The sequence below is a fragment of the Balaenoptera musculus genome, chromosome 1 (assembly GCF_009873245.2).
Source record: "Balaenoptera musculus isolate JJ_BM4_2016_0621 chromosome 1, mBalMus1.pri.v3, whole genome shotgun sequence".
Classification (NCBI taxonomy): Eukaryota; Metazoa; Chordata; class Mammalia; order Artiodactyla; family Balaenopteridae; genus Balaenoptera; species Balaenoptera musculus.
Window position 1 is genome coordinate 75,449,253 of NC_045785.1, and position 23,899 is coordinate 75,473,151.

General features: G+C 35.9%; 1 protein-coding gene across 6 annotated transcripts in view; it reads right to left on the reverse strand.

The window, feature by feature from the left end:
- Positions 1-23,899, reverse strand: part of COL24A1 (collagen type XXIV alpha 1 chain) — a 389,657-nt gene that overhangs the window by 249,741 nt on the left and 116,017 nt on the right. For all 6 annotated transcript variants that reach the window (XM_036826641.1, XM_036826634.1, XM_036826651.1 and 3 more), the window contains 5 exons: positions 14,926-14,979; positions 14,805-14,849; positions 14,504-14,557; positions 14,174-14,227; positions 9,412-9,465 (listed from right to left, as the gene is read on the reverse strand). In XM_036826641.1, the coding sequence (XP_036682536.1) occupies positions 9,412-9,465; positions 14,174-14,227; positions 14,504-14,557; positions 14,805-14,849; positions 14,926-14,979 (261 nt within the window). The remainder of the gene's footprint in view (positions 1-9,411; positions 9,466-14,173; positions 14,228-14,503; positions 14,558-14,804; positions 14,850-14,925; positions 14,980-23,899) is intronic.

Sequence of the window (23,899 nt, forward strand, 5' to 3'; positions counted from 1 at the left end):
CATGATGGCCAATCACATTGTGTGTGGAGAGCATATCAGAGATTAGTGCCACCATTTAAGATCTAAAATATGTACGGGTGGTGGTCTCTATCATAGCACTGTTTAATTTGTCAGACTGGCCCCTATAGAAATCAGTTTTATTCTGGAGATAACTGTAGACTACCACAGCCCCAAATGCAGCTGCTGTGTCAGATGTAGTATTATCACCAAAGCAGATGACTAAGGCCTTCCCTTACATGGTGTGTAGTCACTGATTTGGCAAATGCATCCTTTTAATTTATGTTTTAAAAAAGAGATTTAAAAAATTTATATTCATGTGGGCCCCTTTCAATCTGGCAGTATCAGCAGTTCATTTTTACAGAGTTAGATACATATTTTAGTTAAAAGTGTGCCTTTCCTCTCTTTAGAGGTTTAACTAGCACCACTATCTAGGGAATTACAGAATGCCTGATCCACAGGCATGGAACCTCATAAAGCATAGTATCTCTACATTGAAGGAGGTATAAGAGTGAGCCCATGATATGATCCACTGGTCTTAATCCACCTTGCACCATCTAGAGGTAGCCAGTCTCACAGAACACTGGAACTGCCTTCTAAAGTTATAACTGAAGAACCAGCTCAGAGGAAACAATATGAAAGGATGGAGTACCACCCTTTGGGATACAGTGTATTTATTAAATCAGAGACCTCCATATGATGCTTTGTCCCTAATAGGAAGGATATATGAGTCCCAAACCAAGAAGTAGAAGCAGGTGTGGTCCTATCTGCCATCACTTCGAATAACACAGTACATTTTGTGTGTTCTGTCTCCACAACCTTGGACTCTTCAGGGTTGGAGATCCTGATACCCAAAGGGGCTCTCTCTTGACAGGAGGCACATCAAAGGTCCTAACAAACTAAAAGTTACAGCTGCTACCAGGACACTTTAGACTTTTTATGACAAGATATGAGCAAACAAAAAGAGGAGTCACCAAACTGGCATGGTTAACTGACTCTGAAAAACAAGAGGAAGAAAGACTGCTTTATACAAAAAAAGGCAGCAAGGAATACACATGAAACACAGGTGATATAATCAGCACATCTTGGAACTGCCCTACAGTCATGAAGGTTAGGTTATACTACCAGATAAGTCACAAGACCTACTGAGGAGGCAGCTGAGGGTGAGGGGAATTTAAAATGGATAGTGAAGGAGGGAGAAGAAGTACCATTTGTGGCCCCAGAGCAGCTGGGTAGACAACAGCCACAGTCCATCCCATTAAAACAGAGAGATCAATCAGACCAAAAATAAGTGAAGATACAGCAAAAAGGTAAAGAACATAATCAATAAGGAAGAGCAAGTCACTATATACTGAACTTCACATCTGATAATAAAAATATACCTTTTGGTCAAGTTCATATTGAACAGTCACAAAAAGGGATCATATATTAGGTCACAAAGAAAAAAATCAGACTGCTAAGTTCCATAAAACAGAACAACAGTTTATGATAACAGTGTAATGAAACCAGGAATTATTAACAAAATCAAAACCAACAGGCTCTCCCACTTGGAAATTTTAAAACACCTTCTTAAATAAATCTTGGGTTAAGAGGGAGATACAAGCTGAAATTACAAAATATCTAAAAAATAATGGTAATAAAAATACTCAATACCAGAATACATGGGATACATTTAAAGCAATGATCAGAGGGAAAGGCATGGCCCCTAATAGTTTTAGGAATAAAAATAAAAGAATAAAAATAAATTAAATAAAATTCCCAACTCAAAAAGAAAAAGAACAACATAAACCAAAAGAATCTCAAGAAAATAATGGAGATACAAAGAGAAACTAATTATGTAAAGAAAAGAAAAAGAGAAGACAATAAATAAAAATTTCAGGGTTTTTTTGAGAAAAAAATTAACATACTAGACAAACTGAATGGAGCCTAATCAAGAGAAAAAAAGAGAAAACAAAAAATTTAACAAATTTTAAATAGCACATGAGAGATAATTCTTAAAGCTTAAAAATCATGAGACTATTTTGCAGATTTATATGGAAGTAAATTTTAAAACCTAGGTGAAACAGCTAATTTCCTAGGAAAATAACAATTTAACAAAGCTAACCCCTTTAGAGATAAAAAGCTTAATTCTAAGCAGACTAATTTTCACAGAAGCAACACAGAAAGGTACCAAGAAACTACTCCACAAAAAAGCATCAATTCCAGATGGTTTCACAGGAAAATTCCACCAAAGCCTCACAGGTAAGATAATCCCAGTATTCCATAAATTATTCCAGAGCACTAAAAACTAAGACTTTCTATTTATTTTGATGAAATAAATATAACACTGATATCTAAACCTGATGAAGTACCAAAAAAAGAAAGAATATTACAGGCCAATATCACTTAGAAATATTGATGCAGAAGTACTAATGAATATTAGTATAATTAGTATTATATTAGGAAAATAATGTGCCATGATAAAGTAGAATTTTTTAAAGAATGCAATAGAAAAGTCATATAGAAATAGTCAATATACAGAAATTATATAGAAATAGTTATTATATACAAAATAGTTAATAGAAAATCCATTACTATAATATACCAATAAATATATCTAAAAAGACATATATAATTATCTCTATACATGTTGAAAATATAGCAAATATCTGACTCTCTATATATATTTGACAAACTATAAAAATGATTCCTGATTTCAAAAACACTCAGGAAATAGGAATTGATGATATTTCTTAACATGATAAAATATGTGCATATTTTCATTTTAATTTAGCATTTACTTCATGAGAAATCATTACAGCATTTCCACTGAAATGAGGAAGAAGACAAGGATGCACACTACTTCCAACTCTTCAGCATTGTACTAGAGGTATTACAATGCCACTAGACAAGAGAACTGAATTAGAGGTATGGGAACTGATAAAAAAAAGTTTGAAAATTACATGAGAGTACAACTAGAAAACTTTAGAAAATCAATGGTAAAAATAACTCAAAGACAATAAACCATTAAAGCAGCAGGATGTAAAATTAACATTCAGAAATCAATAATCTTCATATACATACAGAAACCTGTTAGAGAATACAATGGTAGAGAAAAATCCCATTTATAATAGCAACAAAAAAATAGTTAGGAATAAATTTAATGAGACATGTACAAAAACCTATATGAGGAAAACTTTAAAACATTCCTGAAAAACACAAAAGCAGGCTTGAACAAATGAAAGACATCCACTGTTCTTTAAAAGGATGACTCAATATCATAAAAATGTCACTGCTCCCTAAATTAATTCATAATGTAAGTCAACCTAATAAAATATTTGCAAACCATATATCTAATAAAGGGTTAATATCCAAAATATATAAAGAACTCGTACAACTCAACATCAAAAAGATACAATCTGGTTAAAACTGGGCAGGATCTGAATAGACATGTTCCAAAGAAGACATACAGATGGCCAACAGGTACCTGAAAAGATGCTCAGCATCCCTAATCATCAGGGAAATGCAAATCAAAACCACAATGAGATGTCATCTTATATCTGTTAAAATAGCTATTATCAAAAAGACAGGGCTTCCCTGGTGGCGCAGTGGTTGAGAATCTGCCTGCCAATGCACGGGACATGGGTTCGAGCCCTGGTCTGGGAAGATCCCACATGCCACAGAGCAACTGGGCCCGTGAGCCACAATTACTGAGCCTGCGCGTCTGGAGCCTGTGCTCCGCAACAAGAGAGGCCGCGATAGTGAGAGGCCCGCGCACCGCGATGAAGAGTGGCCCCCGCTTGCCACAACTAGAGAAAGCCCTCACACAGAAATGAAGACCCAACACAGCCATAAAAATAAAAAAAAAAAAAAAAAAATTAAAAAAAAAAAAAAGACAAGAAATAGCAAGTGTTGGCAAGAATGTGGAAAGAGAACACTTGTGTGCACTGTTGGTGGTAATATAAATTGGTACAGCCACTAAGGAAAACAGTAAGAAGGTTCCCCCCAAAATTAAAAATAGAACTACCATATGATCCAGAAATTCCACTTCTTGGTATTTACCCCAAAGAAAATGAAAACACTAACTCTATAAGATATATGCACCCCCATGTTCACTGCAGCATTATTCACAATAGCCAAGGTATGGACACAACTTAAATGTTCTTCGACAGATGAATGTATAAAGAAAATGTGAATATCATTATATCATATCTATATATATCATATATATATCTCACAAATGTGATAAATACACACAAACACACTGAAATATTATTCAGCTATAAAAAAGAATGAAATCTTGTCATTTGCAGCAATGTGAATGAATCTGGAGGGCATTAAGCTAAGTGAAATAAGCCAGACAGAGAAAGACAAATATTGTATGTTATTACTTATATGTGGAATCTTAAAAAAGTCAATTTTATAGAAACAGATAATAGAATGGTGGTTGCCAGGGGCTGTGGGGTGAGGAAATGGGGTGATGGAGGTCAAAGGATACAAATGTTCAGTTATAAGAAGAGTAAGTTCTGAGGATCTAATGTACAGCATCATTACTATAGTTAAAAAAAATATGTATTATATACTTGAAGGCTGCTAAGAGTAGATCTTAAGCATTCTCACCACCAAAAATTTATTGCACAGCAAAGGAAACCATAACAAAACAAAAAGACAACCCTCAGAATGGGAGAAAATATTTGCAAACGAAGCAACTGACAAGGGATTAATCTCCAAAACACACAAACAGCTCATGCAGCTCAATAACAACAAAAAAAACCTAGCCCAATCAAAAAAATGGATGGAAGATCTAAATAGACATTTCTCCAAAGAAGACATACAGATGGCCAAAAAGCACATGAAAAGATGCTCAATATAACTAGTTATTAGAGAAATGCAAATCAAAACTACAATGAGGTATCACCTCACACCAGTGAGAATGGCCATCATCAAAAAAATCTATAAACAACAAATGCTGGAGAGGGTGTAGAGAAAAGGGAACCCTTCTACACTGTTGGCTGGAATGTAAATTGGTACAGTCACTATGGAGAACAGTATGGATGTTCCTTAAAAAACTAAAAATAGAGCTACCATATGATCCAGCAATCCCACTTCTGGGCATATACCTGGAGAAAACCATAATTCGAAAAGATACATGCACCCCAATGTTCACTGCAGCACTATTTACAATAGCCAGGACATGGAAGCAACCTAAATGTCCATCTACATATGCATGAATGGATAAAGATGTGGTACAAATATACAATGGAATATTACTGAGTCGTTAAAAAGAACAAAATAATGCCAGTTGCAGTGACAGGGATGGACCTAGAGATTGTCATACTGAGGGCAGTAAGTCAGAGAAGGACAAATATCATATGATATCGCTTATATGTGGAATCTAAAAAAATGGTACAAATGAACTTATTTACAAAACAGAAATAGAGTCACAGGTGTAGAAAACAATCTTATGGTTACCTGGGGGAAAAGTGGGGAGGGATAAACTGGGAGATTGGGATTGACATATACACATTACTATATGTAAAACAGACAACTAATAAGGACCTACTGTATAGCACAGGGAAAAACAGTGGAGAGATATATATATAACTGATTCACTTTGCTGTACACCTGAAACTAATGGAACATAGTAAATCAACTATAGTCCAATAAGATTTTTAAAAAAAATTTAAAAGAATTAACTATGTGAGGTGATGGATGTGTTATTTGATCTTGGTAATAATTCCACAATGTATATCAAATCATAACATTGTACACTTTTATATATGCAATTATATTGGTCGATTATCCCCAGTTATTTCTCAATAAAGTTAAAAAATACCATAAAGCTTCTATCATTAAAATATTGTGACAATTGCACAGGAATAGACAACCATTCAAGTGAAATAGAAAACAAAGTCCAGACATAGACCCAATAACCATGGAAATTTACTATATGATGGGGGTGGCATCTTAAAATCACTGAAGCAAAGACAAATTGCTTAACAAATGGTTCTGGGACAATTGATAAGCCATTTAGGAAAAGATAAAATTAAACATATATATCACAATATTCACAATAAAAAAACTCCAAGTCATTTGCTCAAGGTACTCAGGCTAACTCCTCAATTCTCATTCAGAAGATATCCCAAAAGCACTGTACTTTCCAGATATTAACTTAAGCCTTTCATCACCCAATAATTAACAAAAGCTATCACAGAAGTATATACCTAGGACCATCATTTTGGCCTCTAATAGGATTACTTTTACTGGATTGTACTTTGACATTATGATAGCAATCTATACTCAAATATGGAAATCACATAATACCATGAATTGTTGCCCTTCTTTTGTACAAGTGATATGTTTTTATCTAAGGGAGAAGAAAAGCATATAACTGACCATGTTTCATTGTTTTGCCCAGTAGAAAGTTGAGACTCAAGTTTGCAATTCGGTTCTAATGAACTGTACTGAACTTTGTGGCTATATTTTGGGGAAAACGTTTTTCAGCCTCAGCTGAGTTTTTAACACAAGTCAGAAATTGTTACTAGTCCCTGGTTCCCTTCCCTGCTTAGTCCTCACAGAACTCTTCGAGCGCCCTCCTTCTACATGCACACCTTTCTCCCACTCTTGGGATTTAGTCTCCTACTTACAGAGAACACAGACTCTATCCTATTTGACCTCTTTCAACATCTTTTTCCTTTTAAAACAAATCCCTACACTTGTGCTATGCATAACTTATTTATTATTCTTGATCTTCCTTGCTTTTTAGAGAAATGCACTGACGTCTGTGAATTTCCCTCTAGGTGCTGCTTTAGGTACAACACTAGATTTTATAGTGATTTGTTACTTAATTCTAAATATTTTCTAATTTCCATTGTGATTTTTTTCTTCTCATAATGTTTTTAAGTTACCAAAGTTTATTTTACTGCTCTTAATACTGTCAATTTAAAACTTAATTGCACTGTAAACAGAGAATATAGCCTTCTGGAGTTGAGGGTCCAGGAGTAGTACTTTCGAACCTTGTTTTATAAAGCCTAAGTTATTTCACCTATTACAATTGTGTCATCTGATACCTTTATGGGGATGACTATACAAACATGTATCTCTAGTTCACTCTTCTGAGTGTCAGGTCTACAATTTTCTATACACTTATGAGACTAATTTCCTGTATGTCCTATAGGCACTTCAGCCCTAACAAAATCAAAACCAAAGCATTATCTCCACCCACCCTGAGTATCTTCCTCCTTCTTTTTTATTCTCTTTTTTTAGAATGGTGATCTACATTCTACATAACTGTTCAAGCAAAAATTATTATATTTGTCTTTTATTCCTCTCTCACACAAGCTGAATGAACTGAAGTGAGTGATTCAACTGCTGTGAATTATATTTCCTGATTATTTCTTGAAGCCACCCTTTCCTCTCTATTATTACAGGCCCTCATCATTAATCCCCTGGCCTTGAATTATACTCCCAAGCAGCCTTAGTCCTGTCATCTCTCCCTCTCTCCTTCTCTTTTATCTTTATTCCTCCTACCACTTATATGTTGAAATGCATGTCTGATAAGTTCATTCCTTTGATTAAAAATCTTTGATCACTGACTACAGGATAAAGTCAAAATACAGCACAACATATAAGATCCTTTACCTGAGAAAATTCATCTACTGTGCAAGTAGAAACTTTTCAGGCTTGATATACTGTTAAACATGCTATTTTAAATTCTTAGACATACAATTCTATTAAAAGCCTAATGTCAAGAAGTATTTAAATAGAGCTGTTGCCTCATATATGATATCCTACATATTATATTCTTATGATCAAGAAGAAGTTATGATCTTTGGATTAGGCCCAATTTCCCAAAACAACCTGGCACTAATTATTGAGAGAATACAGGTTACATCTTCAGCCCCATCAAAAAATTTAAAATAGGTAAGGAGGAAGAATGGGCATAGGTTAGGGCTTACTACCTTGCAGGAGTCAAAGACAATGAGGCAATGTTTTGAATCATGACTGCAAATCATAAAATCTCAAAGGCAACAGAGGAAAAAAAATTTTTGGAATATCAAGTAATAAGTAAAAACATGGCCCATGCATCCTTTAACCTGGCTTTATATAAAAGAAGAAAACGATCCAAAACCATATTGATAACAAGGAGGTGACACAGTCCTTCCTAGGACACATACCATCTGTAACTAAAATTACAACAGAATAATCTATGTTCATAAAATTAACCTTTAAAGATAATAAAAGATAAAGTAGGTTCTGTATCCTCAGTATGAGAACACAGGTAAATATGATTCATTCCAGGAAGGTTTTCATGACAAATGATTAAATGAATGTGGGCTCATAAAAGAGATAAACTTATATTAATCTGTTAATTACTACTTTGTCTGTTAATAATCATTTTTATTACTCAAAACAATTTCCTTCTTCCCAGAATGATGACATGAATACATTGCTGTATTTTACCTCCTATTACCTCTCTATTATTGAAACTAGATACAATGTAGTTTTTTAGATTTTTGAACTATCAACATCCAATATGTTTTTAAATTAGACAATAAGTAAGAACAGGTATTTGCTAAAGAAATCAGCCAACCCCGAAAGACAGCTGTGGAATAAGAAATAGACCTTACAGTGTACAAAGAGAGGGAGAAAGCACCAGGACAGTACTATTCCTAGAAACTCTGCCTACTGCTTTGACACTATGGGGACTTTATTGCTCTGATTTATTTATTGTGAAGCCAAATTCACTTTCTCACTGTTAATGCTGCATCTATGACTCTGGATCAGATGTGAATGTGTATTTATATGTTTATGTATGCGTATGCTTTGGTTTATATTTTTGAACTAGGGTGAGTTTCAGAAGCTTTATCTCTATGTAGTATATCTTTGACTCATAAAATGATGTTTTTTTAAAAAAACTTAGATGTTTCATCTCAGAAGCTCATGTCCTATGTAGTCTTAAGAAAAGAAAAAGCCCCTCTACATCAAGCATTAAGCCAAAGTAAGAATTTCAAATATACAAGCAAATCTGATATATGTGCTACAGACTTAATTGCATTTATTCTAGAATATGAGATCCAAATGATATATGCATATTAAAAAATTGGAAGCATTCTGCATTAAAAATTCAATGGTGTTTAGGTCCTGAAATTTGATTTCAAGCTCCAAGCATGTGTTATTAGTAGTCGTTGTGCAGAACAAATAAATCAGCTGTGACCTAACCAGGACTGTAATGTAGCTAATACCTTTTCTATTTTCTAGAGATCACTGTTGCAAACCTCCTGACATAACAGAAAAAATTTAGTCCAAACTATTTTCAAAGATGTAAACTTTAAAGAGAATCTTTCTTAAACCTATTATGTAAAAGCATGTTTTACTAACCAAGCTTAATTTCTATATTTATTTAAATTAGTTATATTCCCACCAACATTTTACCTCTGGTCCTCGAGAGCCAGATGGTCCTTGGGGTCCTGGGTTACCTGTTTGGCCCTAAAACGTGGGGGTGGGTGGGAGAAATCAAAGTATAAACATTAATTTAATAAATATGATTTAAAAAGGAAACATATGGTAAGCAAAAAGCACTAAATATATTATGCCACACAAAGTTGTAATGACTTTCTGGCAAACAACACTCAATATATAATAATATGCCGAAGTTTTAATGACTATTTAGAAAGACTTAATTTATAACCATCATCATTGTAGAAAACTTATTATATAGAGATATGTGTCCATATATATATATATATACACACACACACAAACACACACACACACACACATATATATATACATATTTACTCCTAAATGTTAGGGATACAAACAAACTAATAGAAATCAAATCAAGGAAAAAAATTGTGTGTGTGGGTATGTGTTACCCAGAGATAAGACAGTAAAGTTTGACTTAACAAAGTAGGGAACTCTAGATGAAGAACTGTTTCCATAAATAGCCAGGGTCCTCCGATTGTCTCTGAAAATTCCTTTCTCCTTTGATAACTATAAGGGGCCTGATTTTGTAATTAAGAATCACCTGGATTTAAATCCTTGTTGCTTAATCTCTCTCAGCCTCAGTTTTCTCACCAATAAAACAGGAATAATAACAACAGTAGTAACATTCTTACAGAGTCATTTTAAGGATTAAATGAGACAATAAATGTATAAGTGTTAAGCACAGTGTCTAGCATATAGAAAGTACTCATTAAATGTTAATCAATTTTATAACCATTAATCCTTCCCTTCACATCCTCTCTCCTCTCCTGGATGATACCTAGAATTCCTAGATTGCTTTAATCCTTTAACTAAACTTCTGAGGATTCAGTTTCAATAACTCTGCAGCCATTTTCTGACATTCAGGCTAACAATGTGAAATCAGGGCTGGAGAAGAAGTCCGAGGAAAGAGAAGTGGGTAAAAGCCTGCTACTAGAGAGGGCTGTGATGCTCTCAAGAGAGGAAACTACAGAACAGGGAAGGCCGGTAGTCTGATACCCTTGTTTTCATAAAAAATATTGAATTCATTATTTCTGTCATATTAAATTTCTATGTGAACTTCAAATTTGACTTAAATAGGTCTCAGAATACATAAAATTGCTTGCATTTCTTATACATAAAATTTTATGTATAATATGGGTTTATCCACTTTCCAGGAAGTAAAGCACAGTTTTCCACATGTACTAAATTCAGTCTCATAGAGTGCTAGAGTATTTGGACTTAAACAGTACACAATACAACTACTGCAATCAAATCTAGAGAAAAGTAATAAAGTATTATGTGAAGTTCACTGAAGTTCCCCTAAATAAACAAAATTATAATCCATCATACGCCATCATAATCAGTATCTAAGGGAGTCAAATTCTTAAAATGAGTATTACCTCCAAGAGATAGAGATGAAGTTCTCACTGAGGCCCTCTAGTGGCAAAATCTAAACAAGACACTAAATTTACAAGCTTGAGGAAAAATCAGCATACACTAGGCCTCTGTTTTCAGAAAAGTTGATTGACAACCTGATATTTAAAAACATAAATTGTGGAATAATTTTATTCATCCTTCAGAAAAAATTTTCATTTTGAAAAACTTCAATGGCAAGTTTCCTTGAATGTCAATTCTCCTTTATAAATTATAAACTGAGTTTTCAAGTAACTTTTAGAGAGTTGAATAATGATTAAAAATAAACTTCTACAAATGACAGCAACTTCTAGCTAAAAAAAAAATGGAAAGGACATAATTGTATTTATTTTCTCTTTTTAAAAAAATAATATTTCTTAACAACTTCAGATTGGTAATTTCCTCTAGTTTTTAAATACTTGCAGTGTAAAAGCTTCCCTATTCCAGAATGTTAAAAACCTTCTGGATCAGGACATTCTTTTATCTTGAAAACATTCTTTTATGTTATAACTTAGATTCATTTGGAAACAGTAACAGTGACACCAGCATTTTAGATAACAGAAAACCAAAAGTAGGAGATATAAAATAAGAAAGACATTCTTATGACTTTGGCATTCTTTGCATGATAGTAAACAAATGATTTAGATAGGCAGCAACTTGTATAATTTATTTTTAATATGATTACTGATATTGTATATGTAATTTTTCATTCAACAGGTGTCTCCTTCCATAACAAGGAAAGTCAAACAACTACAATTTTTTCTAGCAATAAGATAGAAACAAGTGATAAATAAAGTGAAAGTCTAAAGGCAAGGCCATCTCATAAATATTAATTCATAAATCTCTATCCTATCTTCAGTCCAAAATATGTATATTTCGAAGATTTGATTAAAAAAAATAAATAAAAAATAGCCAACTGTTTCCTACCAAACTAATCCCTGCTGACTTTAAAATATTTTTATTAGAATAGTACAAAAAAGGTATAACACGAGCAAGCAAAAGCCTCACGCTCACCATTTCATGTTCCCTGCATCACTGCCTTAAAGAACCACATTAGAGTTTCTGGTGATTCCAGGAAAAAAAAAAAATGTAAGGTTTTAAGACAATGTGCTAAAGGTAAAACAGGCTGTCTTTGCTTTAGCTTAGACTAGAGCAACGTTGGTAAGCATTATTACTAAGAGAGGATTAAAGAGTCACAGAGCTGCAAGGAACCTTACATATGATATAGCCTGACTCTAATTTTAAACACGAGAAACTGGATACCATGGTGGTTAAATGTCCAAGGTCACAGCAGGTCAGTGTCAGGGCTGGAACTAAAATCTACATGTTATTCAGACCAGCGATTTCCGCCCCCTCCCACCCCAATAAACATGTTATCAATATAAATTGAATCAAAGAGTAAGGAAGACATTAAAAAGGTTTACCTTATATAAGCATGATATTTGACTCTAGTTTTCTCAAGTAATTAATTACAAAGCGTAAGAGAATAATATCAATTATTTATTACTTAGTATTGACCTTAGAAAATGTGTCATACCATTTTCTTTTATTATTATCAAAAGTTAGAAAACCCTCACATTAGAAAAAAATGAAGATATAAGATATAAGAAGGGTCAATCACTGCAGATATGGAAAGTCCCTTTTACGTGGTTTAGAATCATCCTCGAAAAATAGAAGCTTTTTGTTAGCTTGACCTATACTCGTGCCCCTTCTGAAATTCAACACCACGGCACAAGTCTGGGTAGATGGCTGACTGAGTGAAAACTAGTTAAGGCAAAACTCACCACCAATATGTCATTAGCTAAATAGATGCCAACAATTGTCCTTTGGATTAAATAATTCCTGGGAAATGTATATGAAGTGCTGTCACTGTTAGAAGTCATAAAGAATGGTGTATGTAAAGTTATGTAACTTAATGCTGCTTCCTTTGATGCAAAAATAAACAATCCAAAGATGAGAGGGTGGAGTTAGAGGGAACATGATGAATTGCTCGGGAAAACAACACCCTTTTATAATGTTATATTAATAAATTATGATTTTATATCTAATTTTTTGTATCTACAATCACCTTCACAGAGTTGTAATCAATATTAAAACCCTAAAGCAATCTTAAAACGTTAAAGCCTAAAACACTATGGCACAGTGGCTAAGTGCATGGGCTCCGACATATGTGTTTTCCTAGGTTTTCCCAGGTGGCTACTAACTAACTATGGGACCTTGGGCAAGTTAGTTAACTCTCTGTGTCTCAGTTCCCCTAACTGGTAAAATAGGAATAATAATAGTCCCAACTTCTTGGGGCTTCCCTGGTGGCGCAGTGGTTGAGAATCTGCCTGCCAATGCAGGGGACACGGGTTCGAGCCCTGGTCTGGGAAGATCCCACATGCCGTGGAGCAACTAGGCCCGTGAGCCACAACTACTGAGCCTGCACATCTGGAGCCTGGGTTCCGCAACAAGAGAGGCCACGACAGTGAGAGGCCCGCGCACCGCGATGAAGAGTGGCCCCCGCTCGCCACAACTGGAGAAAGCCCTCGCACAGAAACGAAGACCCAACACAGCCAAAAATAAAAATAAATAAATAAATTAATTAATTAATTAAAAAGAAAAATAATAGTCCCAACTTCATATGATTGTTTTAAGGATTAAATTAGACGTATAGACCTTAGAAGAGCACCTGGCACTTTGTAAGTGCTCAGTAAATGTTAGCTATAATAATTATTATGATTTTTAATATGCAGATAAATACCTTTAACTCATGTTTTAACCATTTTTCATTTAAATGTTTTTAATTATTCAGTAACCTTAGTTTTATAGTTTCTTGGGCTTCAAGTTAACTACAATACACGGTATCCTTTTATTTCAATTAATTGATGGTCAAAGGTTAAAAGAAGACAAGGAACTAGAATATTTGGGCCCATAAGAGAGTGTGACATGCTATTTTTTCTTCCAAATGTTTCCTTAATGAAACAGATATCTGGATAAATTAAAATATTATTTAAGGTGCCTTATATTTTCTGACTTAAAATCTACTGCTTAGTTTAAATACTGTCTATTATAGATCAACCAAGATCTTTAAGGCTCACAGAAATTTGGCTTTGGCCTGGGATGGAGTGGGGTGAGGAGGGTGAGATCCAATAATCTATGGAATGTGAGCTAAAAACTTCAAGGATTAGCTATATTCTAAAAGTGGAGAGAAAACGCCATACTGGTAGTCTTACATCCTACTTCTTACATTCCACAAACAACAACAGGTATCCAGACTCATGCCATAGTGTGTAGTCCATAAATCAGAAAAAGCAAACCAAAAGTTCAAACCTACTGAAGGTCCTGGCTTTCCTCTCATCCCTGGTGGTCCAGGAAAACCCCTAGCGCCCTAAAAGAAAAGAACAGTACAGTGAAGAGAAAAACTATTCTACGACAGAAGGCAGATATGCCTCTATTTACAAATTTACTAAAAAAATTCATGGAATTATTCTAAAATAATTGAGAAAACTGTTTTAAATAAGACTTGTAAAACCATATTGATACCATATCCTAAAAAAAATATAATCAATGATTAAAATAATCAGTACTCCTTTCTTTTTAAAGAATTTATACATTTTCACTGCTTTTTGTTGTATTTATATAAAATTAACGGTAAAAACATTACCTTGTCTCCAGGATACCCTGGTTCTCCTAGCTCTCCCACAATGCCTTGTTCACCCTGGAGAGCACAATTTCACGTGAAGACACTTAAGCAATGCAAATGTGGCAATATTATAAGAAGGCAAATACTAGTTATACAAGAATAATTTCTCTATTTTTCCTACTTTTGAGAAAAATTATATAATTGATAGTACAGATTAGATCCCATATTTTTTAAAACAAGTACTTTATAAGTTGTGTGGATTCAAAAGAAAAGTAAATGTGATAAGAAATCATCTCTATGACAATGTAAATATTTAAATCACCTTATCACCTTTGATTCCAGGTAGGCCCTTATTCCCCGAAAGACCCTAAAAAAGAAAGTGATACTTTGTGACATCATAGAAAATTCAAAGTGAAATATCCATTATAAAAATAGAAACATACCATTGGGCCAGGGATTCCAGAAGGTCCAACTGGTCCCATAGGGCCAACACTGCCCTGAAAAGCAATAAGAAAGAAAGCCATCCTTGAGCACCCAACTAGTATTAAAAAGAGAACATGGTAAACTTAATTAACCCAGAATGGTTCATCTCACTAAGCTCCCACACATGCCTTATTCTTCAATAACTTCTTTTCCTTTTCACATTTATTAATCATACCAATCATTCAAATTTTAATGAGGTCTATCCTGTTTCCTGAAGCCTACTCATACTGATCTTGTCCACGAGCCTCCTTCCCTTCCTTGAGCTCCTATAATACTTACTACCCACAGCATTCATTTTGAAGTATTTCTCCAGAGAGATAATATCTTGATGATAGGGGAAATACTTTAGTGCCATGTTCCCAGGAAGTATTCAATAAATACTTCATTTGATTGTCTTAGATTTTTCTTTCACCCATTTATTCAGCAAACGTTTATTGGGCAGTTACTATGTGCCAGGCATTCCAATGATTTTATTTCATGATTTACAACTTGCAGACAATAAAATTTACCATAATTTTAGGGAACCGAGTAGTAAACAAAAGGCTCTGTTCTTCTGGGTTTCTCTCATTCATTCATCATTTAATATTTATTGAGCATAATATGTATCAAACATTGTAGTGTTGTGTAGTAGTGTTGAGGAAACAAACATGAAAGAGACATAGATACGAAGGTCAAGGTTTTCAACTTAATGCTCCAAAGCAAGATTACTCAAAAACATTAACTACCACTATCATCTCCTGCAAGCAACAGACCTAGAAAAACTTCTTTCTTAGAATGTAAAGGACAACTATAAGGGTTTTTGAAAGTAAAAATTTTAAAAATAGTGGAAATCTCTTGATTGTTTGGAGCCCACTAAATTTTTGTGTTCTTGATGCCTTCATTTTCCTTCTTTCTCTTGCAACCTCTCTGTGCCTGGCTAATGTATCATCCTTCATCTTCAAATACCGAGTTGCTTTAAACCTCCATTTCGTGCTTTCCAAATGTTAAGGAACTTTTAAGGGTGTATTTGCAACAATGATGAAAATGTTGCCCTTTTTAGTTGTAATCCAAATTTCTTAGGATAGCATCCCATGTCCTTACTACTAGTTTTTCATCAACGCTTTCAGTCTCATGTCCTTCCATTCATCCCTACTCCCCTTTGACTTCTTCTTCCTCCAAACCCAACATTTTAGACACAATGGGCTGTGTTCTATCTAGCCTCTGAACATGCTCTCCCTTACCACATGCTCCAACCCTTTGAAGATACAGTTACCACTACTGGAATGTCCTTCTGCTTACCGTACTGAGTATACTGCCTTGTTTTTGGTTTTTGGTTTTCTGTTTTCCTAATCTGTGCATTATGTGAGAGCAGAAGCATGTTTTATTCATTTTTTTATATCTCTGACCCAACATAATAACTGGCACATAATTGTCTTGAAATAAACTATGGAATGAACACTGGAGGAAGTAATCAACTTTAAAAATAAATTTAAAACAGTGATTTCCAGAGGTCTACGTCCTGACATAACGGCACATTTCTAACAGTCCACATTTATATATTACTAATTTCAGAATGGAAAATACGACATCTTTACTTTGGGGTGAGTCTTAAAGTCTGTGAAATATAACTACGATAAATTATTTCCAACATGTGTAAGCCTGAAATACATGAGACTGCGAGAGGCAGAGTAATACTTTCCAATTTAATGAACAGATATGCAGTATTAATACATCATTGACAAATTCTATCAATAGGAAATAATTATTCTTATAATTACAGTGGCTAGTTTATTCAAAGTTCATAGCTTTAAAACTTATGATAGTTTAAAAAATACAGGGCTCTCGCCTCCGGAGACTGGTGGAGTCGGGCGGGAAGCTTTAAAGCAGTTTCATGCCAGGCCTCACCCCAGATTTTCTGATTTGATTCCTCCCCAGTGAGGCCCAGCATCGGTTCAAGATTCCCACGGGATTCCATTGCAGGCTGAGAATCAAAGTCTAAGCAAAATGACCTTGAAGTCCTTTCACAGAGGAACAGAGAGAAGTCTGGAAAAGGACCAAATATTCTGAAGCCCTGGTCTATAGTGTGTATGTGTATGTTTCTCTGTATGATTTTGTCTATTTAGGTTTGCTTTTACCATTTGTCCTAGGGTTCTGACTGTTCGTTTTTTGTTGTTGCTGTTGTTTGTTTTCTTCTTATGAGTGTGTATGTTTATTTGTGTGATTTTGTCTGTTTAGTTTTGCTTTTACCATTTGGTTTGGGGTTCTATTGTTCGTGTATTTTTCTTTTTTTTTCCTTCTTTTTTCTTCCTTTTCTTCCGACCCATGTGGGTGGCAGGGTCTTGGTGCTCCAGCCAGGTGTCAGGTCTGAGCCTCCAAGGTGGGAGAACCGAGAACAGGACATTGGACCACCAGAGACCTCCTGGCCCCAAGTAATATCACTCGGTGAGAGCTCTCCCAGAGATCTCCATCTAAACCCTAAGACCCAACTCCAACCAACAGCCAGCAAGCTCCAGTGCTGGATGCGCCATGCCAAACAACCAGCAAGACCAGAACACAACCCCACCCACTAGCAGAGAGGCCACCTAAAGTCATACTAAGTCCACAGATACCCCAAAACTCACCACTGGATGCGGCCCTGCCCACCAGAAGGACAAGATCCAGCCCCACCCACCAGAACACAGGGACCAGTCCCCTCTGCCAGGAAGCCTACACAAACCACTGACCAACCTCACAAGTAGGGGGCAGACACCAAAAACAACAGGAACTGGAACCTGCAGACTGTGAAAAGGAGACACCCAATACAGTAAGTTAAACAAAATGAGAAGAAAGAGACATATGCAGCAGATGAAGCAGCAAGGTAAAAACCCACCAGATCAAACAAATGAAGAGGAAATAGGCAGTCTACCGGAAAAAAAATTCAGAGTAATGATAGTAAAGATGATCCAAAATCCTGGAAATAGAATGGAGAAAACACAAAAAACGTTTAACAAGGACCTAGAAGAATTAAAGAGCAAACAAACAATGATGAACAACAAAATAAATGAAATTAAAAATTCTCTAGAAGGAATCAATAGCAGAATAACTGAGGCAGAAGACCGGATAAGTGACCTGGAAGATAAAACTGTGGACATAACTACCGCAGAGCAGAATAAAGAAAAAAGAATGAAAAGAATTAAGGACAGTCTCAGAGAACTCTGGGACAACATTATATGCACCAACATTCGAATTATAGGGGTCCCAGAAGAAGAAGAGAAAAAGAAAGGGTCTGAGAGAATATTTGAAGAGATTATACTTGCAAACTTCCTTAACAGGGGAAAGGAAATAGTCAAGCAAGTCCAGGAAGTGCAGAGAGTCCCATACAGGATAAATCCAAGGAGAAACATGCCAACACACATATTAATCAAACTATCAAAAATTAAATACAAAGAAAAGATATTAAAAGCAACAAGGGACCAGCAAAAAAAAATATACAAGGGAATTCCCATAAGGTTAGCAGCTGAACTTTCAGCAGAGACTCTGCAAGCCAGGAGGGAGTGGCAGGACATATTTAAAGTGATGAAAGGGAAAAACCTACAGCCAAGATTACTCCACCCAGCAAGGATCTCATTGAGATTCGACAGAGAAATTAAAACCTTTACAAACAAGCAAAAGTTAAGAGTACCACCAAACCAGTTTTACAACAAATGCTAAAGGAACTTCTCTAGGTGGTAAACACAAGGGAAGGAAAAGACCAACAAAAACAAACCCAAAACAATTAAGAAAATGGTAATAGGAACATACATATTGATAATTACCTTAAATGTAAATGGTTTAATTGCTCCAACCAAAACACACTGACTGGCTGAATGGCTACAAAAACAAGACCCACATATATGCTGTCTACAAGAGACTGACTTGAGACCTAGGGACATATACAGACTGAAGGTGAGGGGATGGAAAAAGATATTCCATGCAAATGGAAATCAAAAGAAAGCTGGAGTAGCAATACTCATATCAGACAAAACAGACTTTAAAATAAAGACTGTTACAAAAAACAAAGAAGGATACAACATAATGATCAATGAATCAGTCCAAGAAGAAGATGTAACAATTATGAATATTTATGCACCCAACATAGGAGCACCTCAATACATAAGGCAAATGCTAATAGCCATAAAAGGGGAAATCAACAGTAACACGGTAATAGAAGGGGACGTTAACACACAATTTCCACCAAGGGACAGATCATCCAAAATGAAAACAAATAAGGAAACACAAGCTTTAAATGATACATTAGACCAGATGGACTTAATTGATATTTATAGGACATTCCACCGAAAACAACAGAATACATTTCTTCTCAAGTGCTCAAGGAACATTCTCCAGGATAGATCATATGTTGGGTCACAAAATGAGCCTTGGTAGATTTAAGAAAATAGAAATTGTATCAAGTATCTTTTCCTACAACAATGCAATTACAGGCAAAAAAACTGTAAATAATACAAACCAATCGGGGCTAAACAATACACTACTAAATAGCCAAGAGATCACTGAAGAAATCAAAGAGGATATCAAAAAATACCTAGAAACAAATGACAATGAAAACATGATGACCCAAAACCTATGGGATGCAGAAAAGCAGTTCTAAGAGGGAAGTTTAGAGCTATACAATCCTACCTCAGGAAACAAGAAACATCTCAAATAAACAACCTCACCGTATACCTCAAACAATTAGAGAAAGAAGAACAAAGAAAACCCAAAGTCAATAGAGGAAAGAAATAATAAAGATAAGATCAGAAATAAATGAAAAAGAAATGAAGGAAACAATAGCAAAGTCAATAAAACTAAAAGCTGGATATTTGGGAAGATAAACAAAATTGATAAACCACTAGCCAGAAAAGGGAGAACACTCAAATCAATAGAATTAGAAATGAAAAAGGAGAAGAACTGACTCTGCAGAAATACAAAGGATCATGAAAGATTACTACAATCAACTCTATGCCAATAAAATGGACAACCTGGAAGAAACGGACAAATTCTTAGAAAAGCACAACCTTCCAAGACTGAACAAGGAAGAAATAGAAAATATAAACAGACCAATCTCAAGCACTGTAATTGAGACTGTGACTAAAAATCTTCCAACAAACATAATTCCAGGACCAGATGGATTCACAGGCGACTTCTATCAAACATTCAGAGAAGAGCTATCACCTATCCTTCTCAAACTATTCCAAAATATAGCAGAGGGAGGAATACTCCCAAACTCATTCTACGAGGCCACCATCACCCTGATACCAAAATCAGATAAAGATGTCACAAAAAAAGAAAACTACAGGCTAATATCACTGATGAACATAGATGCAAAAATCCTCAACAAAAGACTAACAAACATAATCCAACAGCACATTAAAAGGATCATACACCATGATCAAGTGGGATTTATCCCAGGAATGCAAGGATTATTCAGTATATGCTAATCAATCAATGTGATACACCATATTAACAAATTGAAGGAGAAAAACCATATGATCATCTCAATAGATGCAGAAAAATCTTTTGACAAAATTCAACACTTATTTATGATAAAAACTCTCCAGAAAGTAGGCACAGAAGGAAGCTACCTCAACATAATAAAGGCCATATATGACAAACCCACAGGCAGCATCATTCTCAATGGTGAAAAACTGAAACCATTTCTTCTAAAATCAGGAACAAGACAAGGTTGCCCACTCTCACCACTATTATTCAATATAGTATTGGAAGTTTTAGCCACAGCAATCAGAGAAGAAAAAGAAATAAAAAGAATCCAAATGGAAAAGAAGAAGTAAAATTGTCCCTTTTTGCAGATGACATGATACTGTACATAGAAAATCCTAAAGATGCTACCAGAAGACTACTAGAGCTAATCAATGAATTGGGTAAAGTAGCAGGATACAAAATTACTGCACAGAAATCTCTTGCATCCCTATACACTAATGATGAAAAATCTGAAGGAGAAAATAAGGAAACACTCCCATTTACCACTGCAAGAAAAAGAATAAAACACCTAGGAATAAACCTACAGAAGGAGACAGAAGACCTGTATGCAGAAAACTATAAGACACTGATGAAAGAAATTAAAGACGAGACAAACAGATGGAGAGATATACCATGTTCTTGGATTGGAAGAATCAATATTGTGAAAATGACTATACTATCTAAAGCAATCTACAGATTCAATGCAATCCCTATCAAACTACCAATGGCATTTTTCACAGAACTAGAAAAAAAATTTCACAATTTGTATTGAAACACAAAAGACCCCAAATAGCCAAAGTAACCTTGAGAAAGAAAAATGGAGCTGGAGGAATCAGGCTCCCAGACTTCAGACTAAACTACAAAGTTACAGTAATCAAGACAGTATGGTATTGGCACAAAAACAGAAATACAGATCAATGGAACAGGATAGGAAGCTCAGAGATAAACCCACGCACATACTGTCACCTTATCTTTGATAAAGGAGGCAAGAATATACAATGGAGAAAAGACAGCCTCTTCAGTAAGTGGTGCTGGGAAAACAGGACAGCTACGTGCAAAAGAATGAAATTAGAACACTCCCTAACACCATACACAAAAATAAACTCAAAATGGATTAAAGACCTAAATGTAAGGCCAGACACTATCAAACTCTTAGAGGAAAACATAGGCAGAACACTCTATGACATAAATCACAACAAGATCCTTTCTGACCAACCTCCTAGAGAAATGGAAATAAAAACACAGATAAACAAATGGGACCTAATGAACCTTAAAAGCTTTTGCCAGCAAAGGAAACCATAAACAAGACAAAAAGATAACCCTCAGAATGGGAGAAAATATTTGCAAATGAAGCAACTGACAAAGGATTAATCTCCAAAATATACAAGCAACTCATAGAGACCAATATCGAAAAACAAACAAACCAATCCAAATATGCACGTAAGACTTAAATAGACATTTCTGCAAAGAAGACATAGAGATGGCCAACAAACACATGAAGAATGCTCATCATTAATAATTAGAGAAATGCAAATCAAAACCACAATAAGGTATCACCTCACACCAGTCAGAATGGCCATTATCAAAAAATCTACAAACAATAAATGCTGGAGAGGGTGTGGAGAAAAGGCAACCCTCTTGCACTGTTGGTGGGAATGTAAATTGACACAGCCACTATGGAGAGCAGTTTGGAGGTTCCTTAAAAAACTAAAACTAGAATTACCATATGACCCAGCAATCCCTCTACTGGGCATATACCCTGAGAAAACCAAAATTCAAAAGAGACATGTACCATAATGTTCATTGCAGCACTATTTACAACAGCCAGGACATGGAAGCAACCTAAGTGTCCATCAACAGATGAATGGATAAAGAAGATGTGGCACATATATGCAGTGGAATATTACACAGTCATAAAAAGAAACGAAACTGAGTTATTTGTAGTGAGGTGGATGGACCTAGAGTCTGTCATACAGAGTGAAGTAAGTCAGAAAGAGAAAAATACAGTATGCTAACACATATATATGGAATCTAAAAAAAAAAATGGTTCTGACGGACCTAGGGCCAGGACAGAAATAAAGATGCAGATGTAGAGAATGGACTTGAGGACACGGGGAGGGGGAAGGGTAAGCTGGGACGAAGTGAGAGAGTAGCACTGACATATATACACTACCAAATGTAAAACAGATAGCTAGTGGGAAGCAGCCGCATAGCACAGGAAGATCAGCTCGGTGCTCTCTGACCACCTAGAGGGGTTGGATAGGGAGGGTGGGAGGGAGGCGCAAGAGGGAGGGGATATGGGGATATATGTATACATATAGCTGATTCACTTTGCTATACAGCAGAAACTAACACAACATTGTAAAGCAATTATACTCCAATAAAGATGTTAAAAAAATACAATAAACATCTCTGTGTGGAAATTATACAGCAACAATTCATGTAAGGAATGGAAAGGAATATCTTAAAAACAAACAAACAAATATTTCTTTATTGTCCTGTTGTTTTTTTTTATACATAATATCCTAAATTTTTGTTTCAGTAAATATATTACTGTGCATAGTCTGGCATGTTCAGATGAATGTACTTTGTATGTACAATATGCTATTTTACTTCTTAGTGACTCTGAAAGAAAAATCACAAAATAGTAAGTTTCAGAAGGTATCAAAAAACATATTCAGGGCAGAGTCAAGATGGTAGTGTGGAAAGACACGGAGATCGTGTCTCCCCACACCTAGGGCACCTGCCGGATGCTGGTGGTGGACTGTGACGTCCAAGGAGATGGGTGGAACTCCCAAGCGAACCAGTAGGATGTGGCGGGACTGAGGGGGCAGGAGAAGTGGAGGCTGGAAAGGACCGGTGCCCCTAGGTGTGGCTGAGATGGGGGAGGGGTTCCCATGCCTGGAGGGACCCTCAGGGGCTCAGATCAGGGGGGAGCATGCACAGCGTTTCCCCTGCCCAATCGGCTGAGGAAGTCTGCCCAGCTCTCACAGGCCAGGTCCTATGCCCTCAGAGGGCCCCTGTGGGCCTCATTGCTCCTGGGGGCTAGGAGGGAGGCCAGGGAGAACAGGAACTCCAGGCCGCATGGGTCCTTGGGGCATAGGAGGGAGAGCAGGAGAGGCAGGCAGGCGGGGCCCTCCAGGACCAGAAGAGCAGGAGAGGAGTGGAGGGCAACCACCCCACCCACTCAAACCCAGGAAGCCTGCTGGGCTCCCGGGTGGGAGCCCCCGCCCTCTGACACCAGAGGCAGGAGGCACACCTGGGCCCCTTCTGTTCTGTCGAGCCTAAGCCCCACCCCCCACCAGCCACAGGGCCTTTTCAAGCCCTGTGGATCCTAAACATAGGCCCCACCCTTCAACTTCCACAGCCAAGGTCTTTACCACCTTTTTTTTTTTTTCTTTTTTTCCCTCTTTTTTTTTTTTTTACTACTCTGGTTCTGTTTTACCTTCCGGTTGTTGT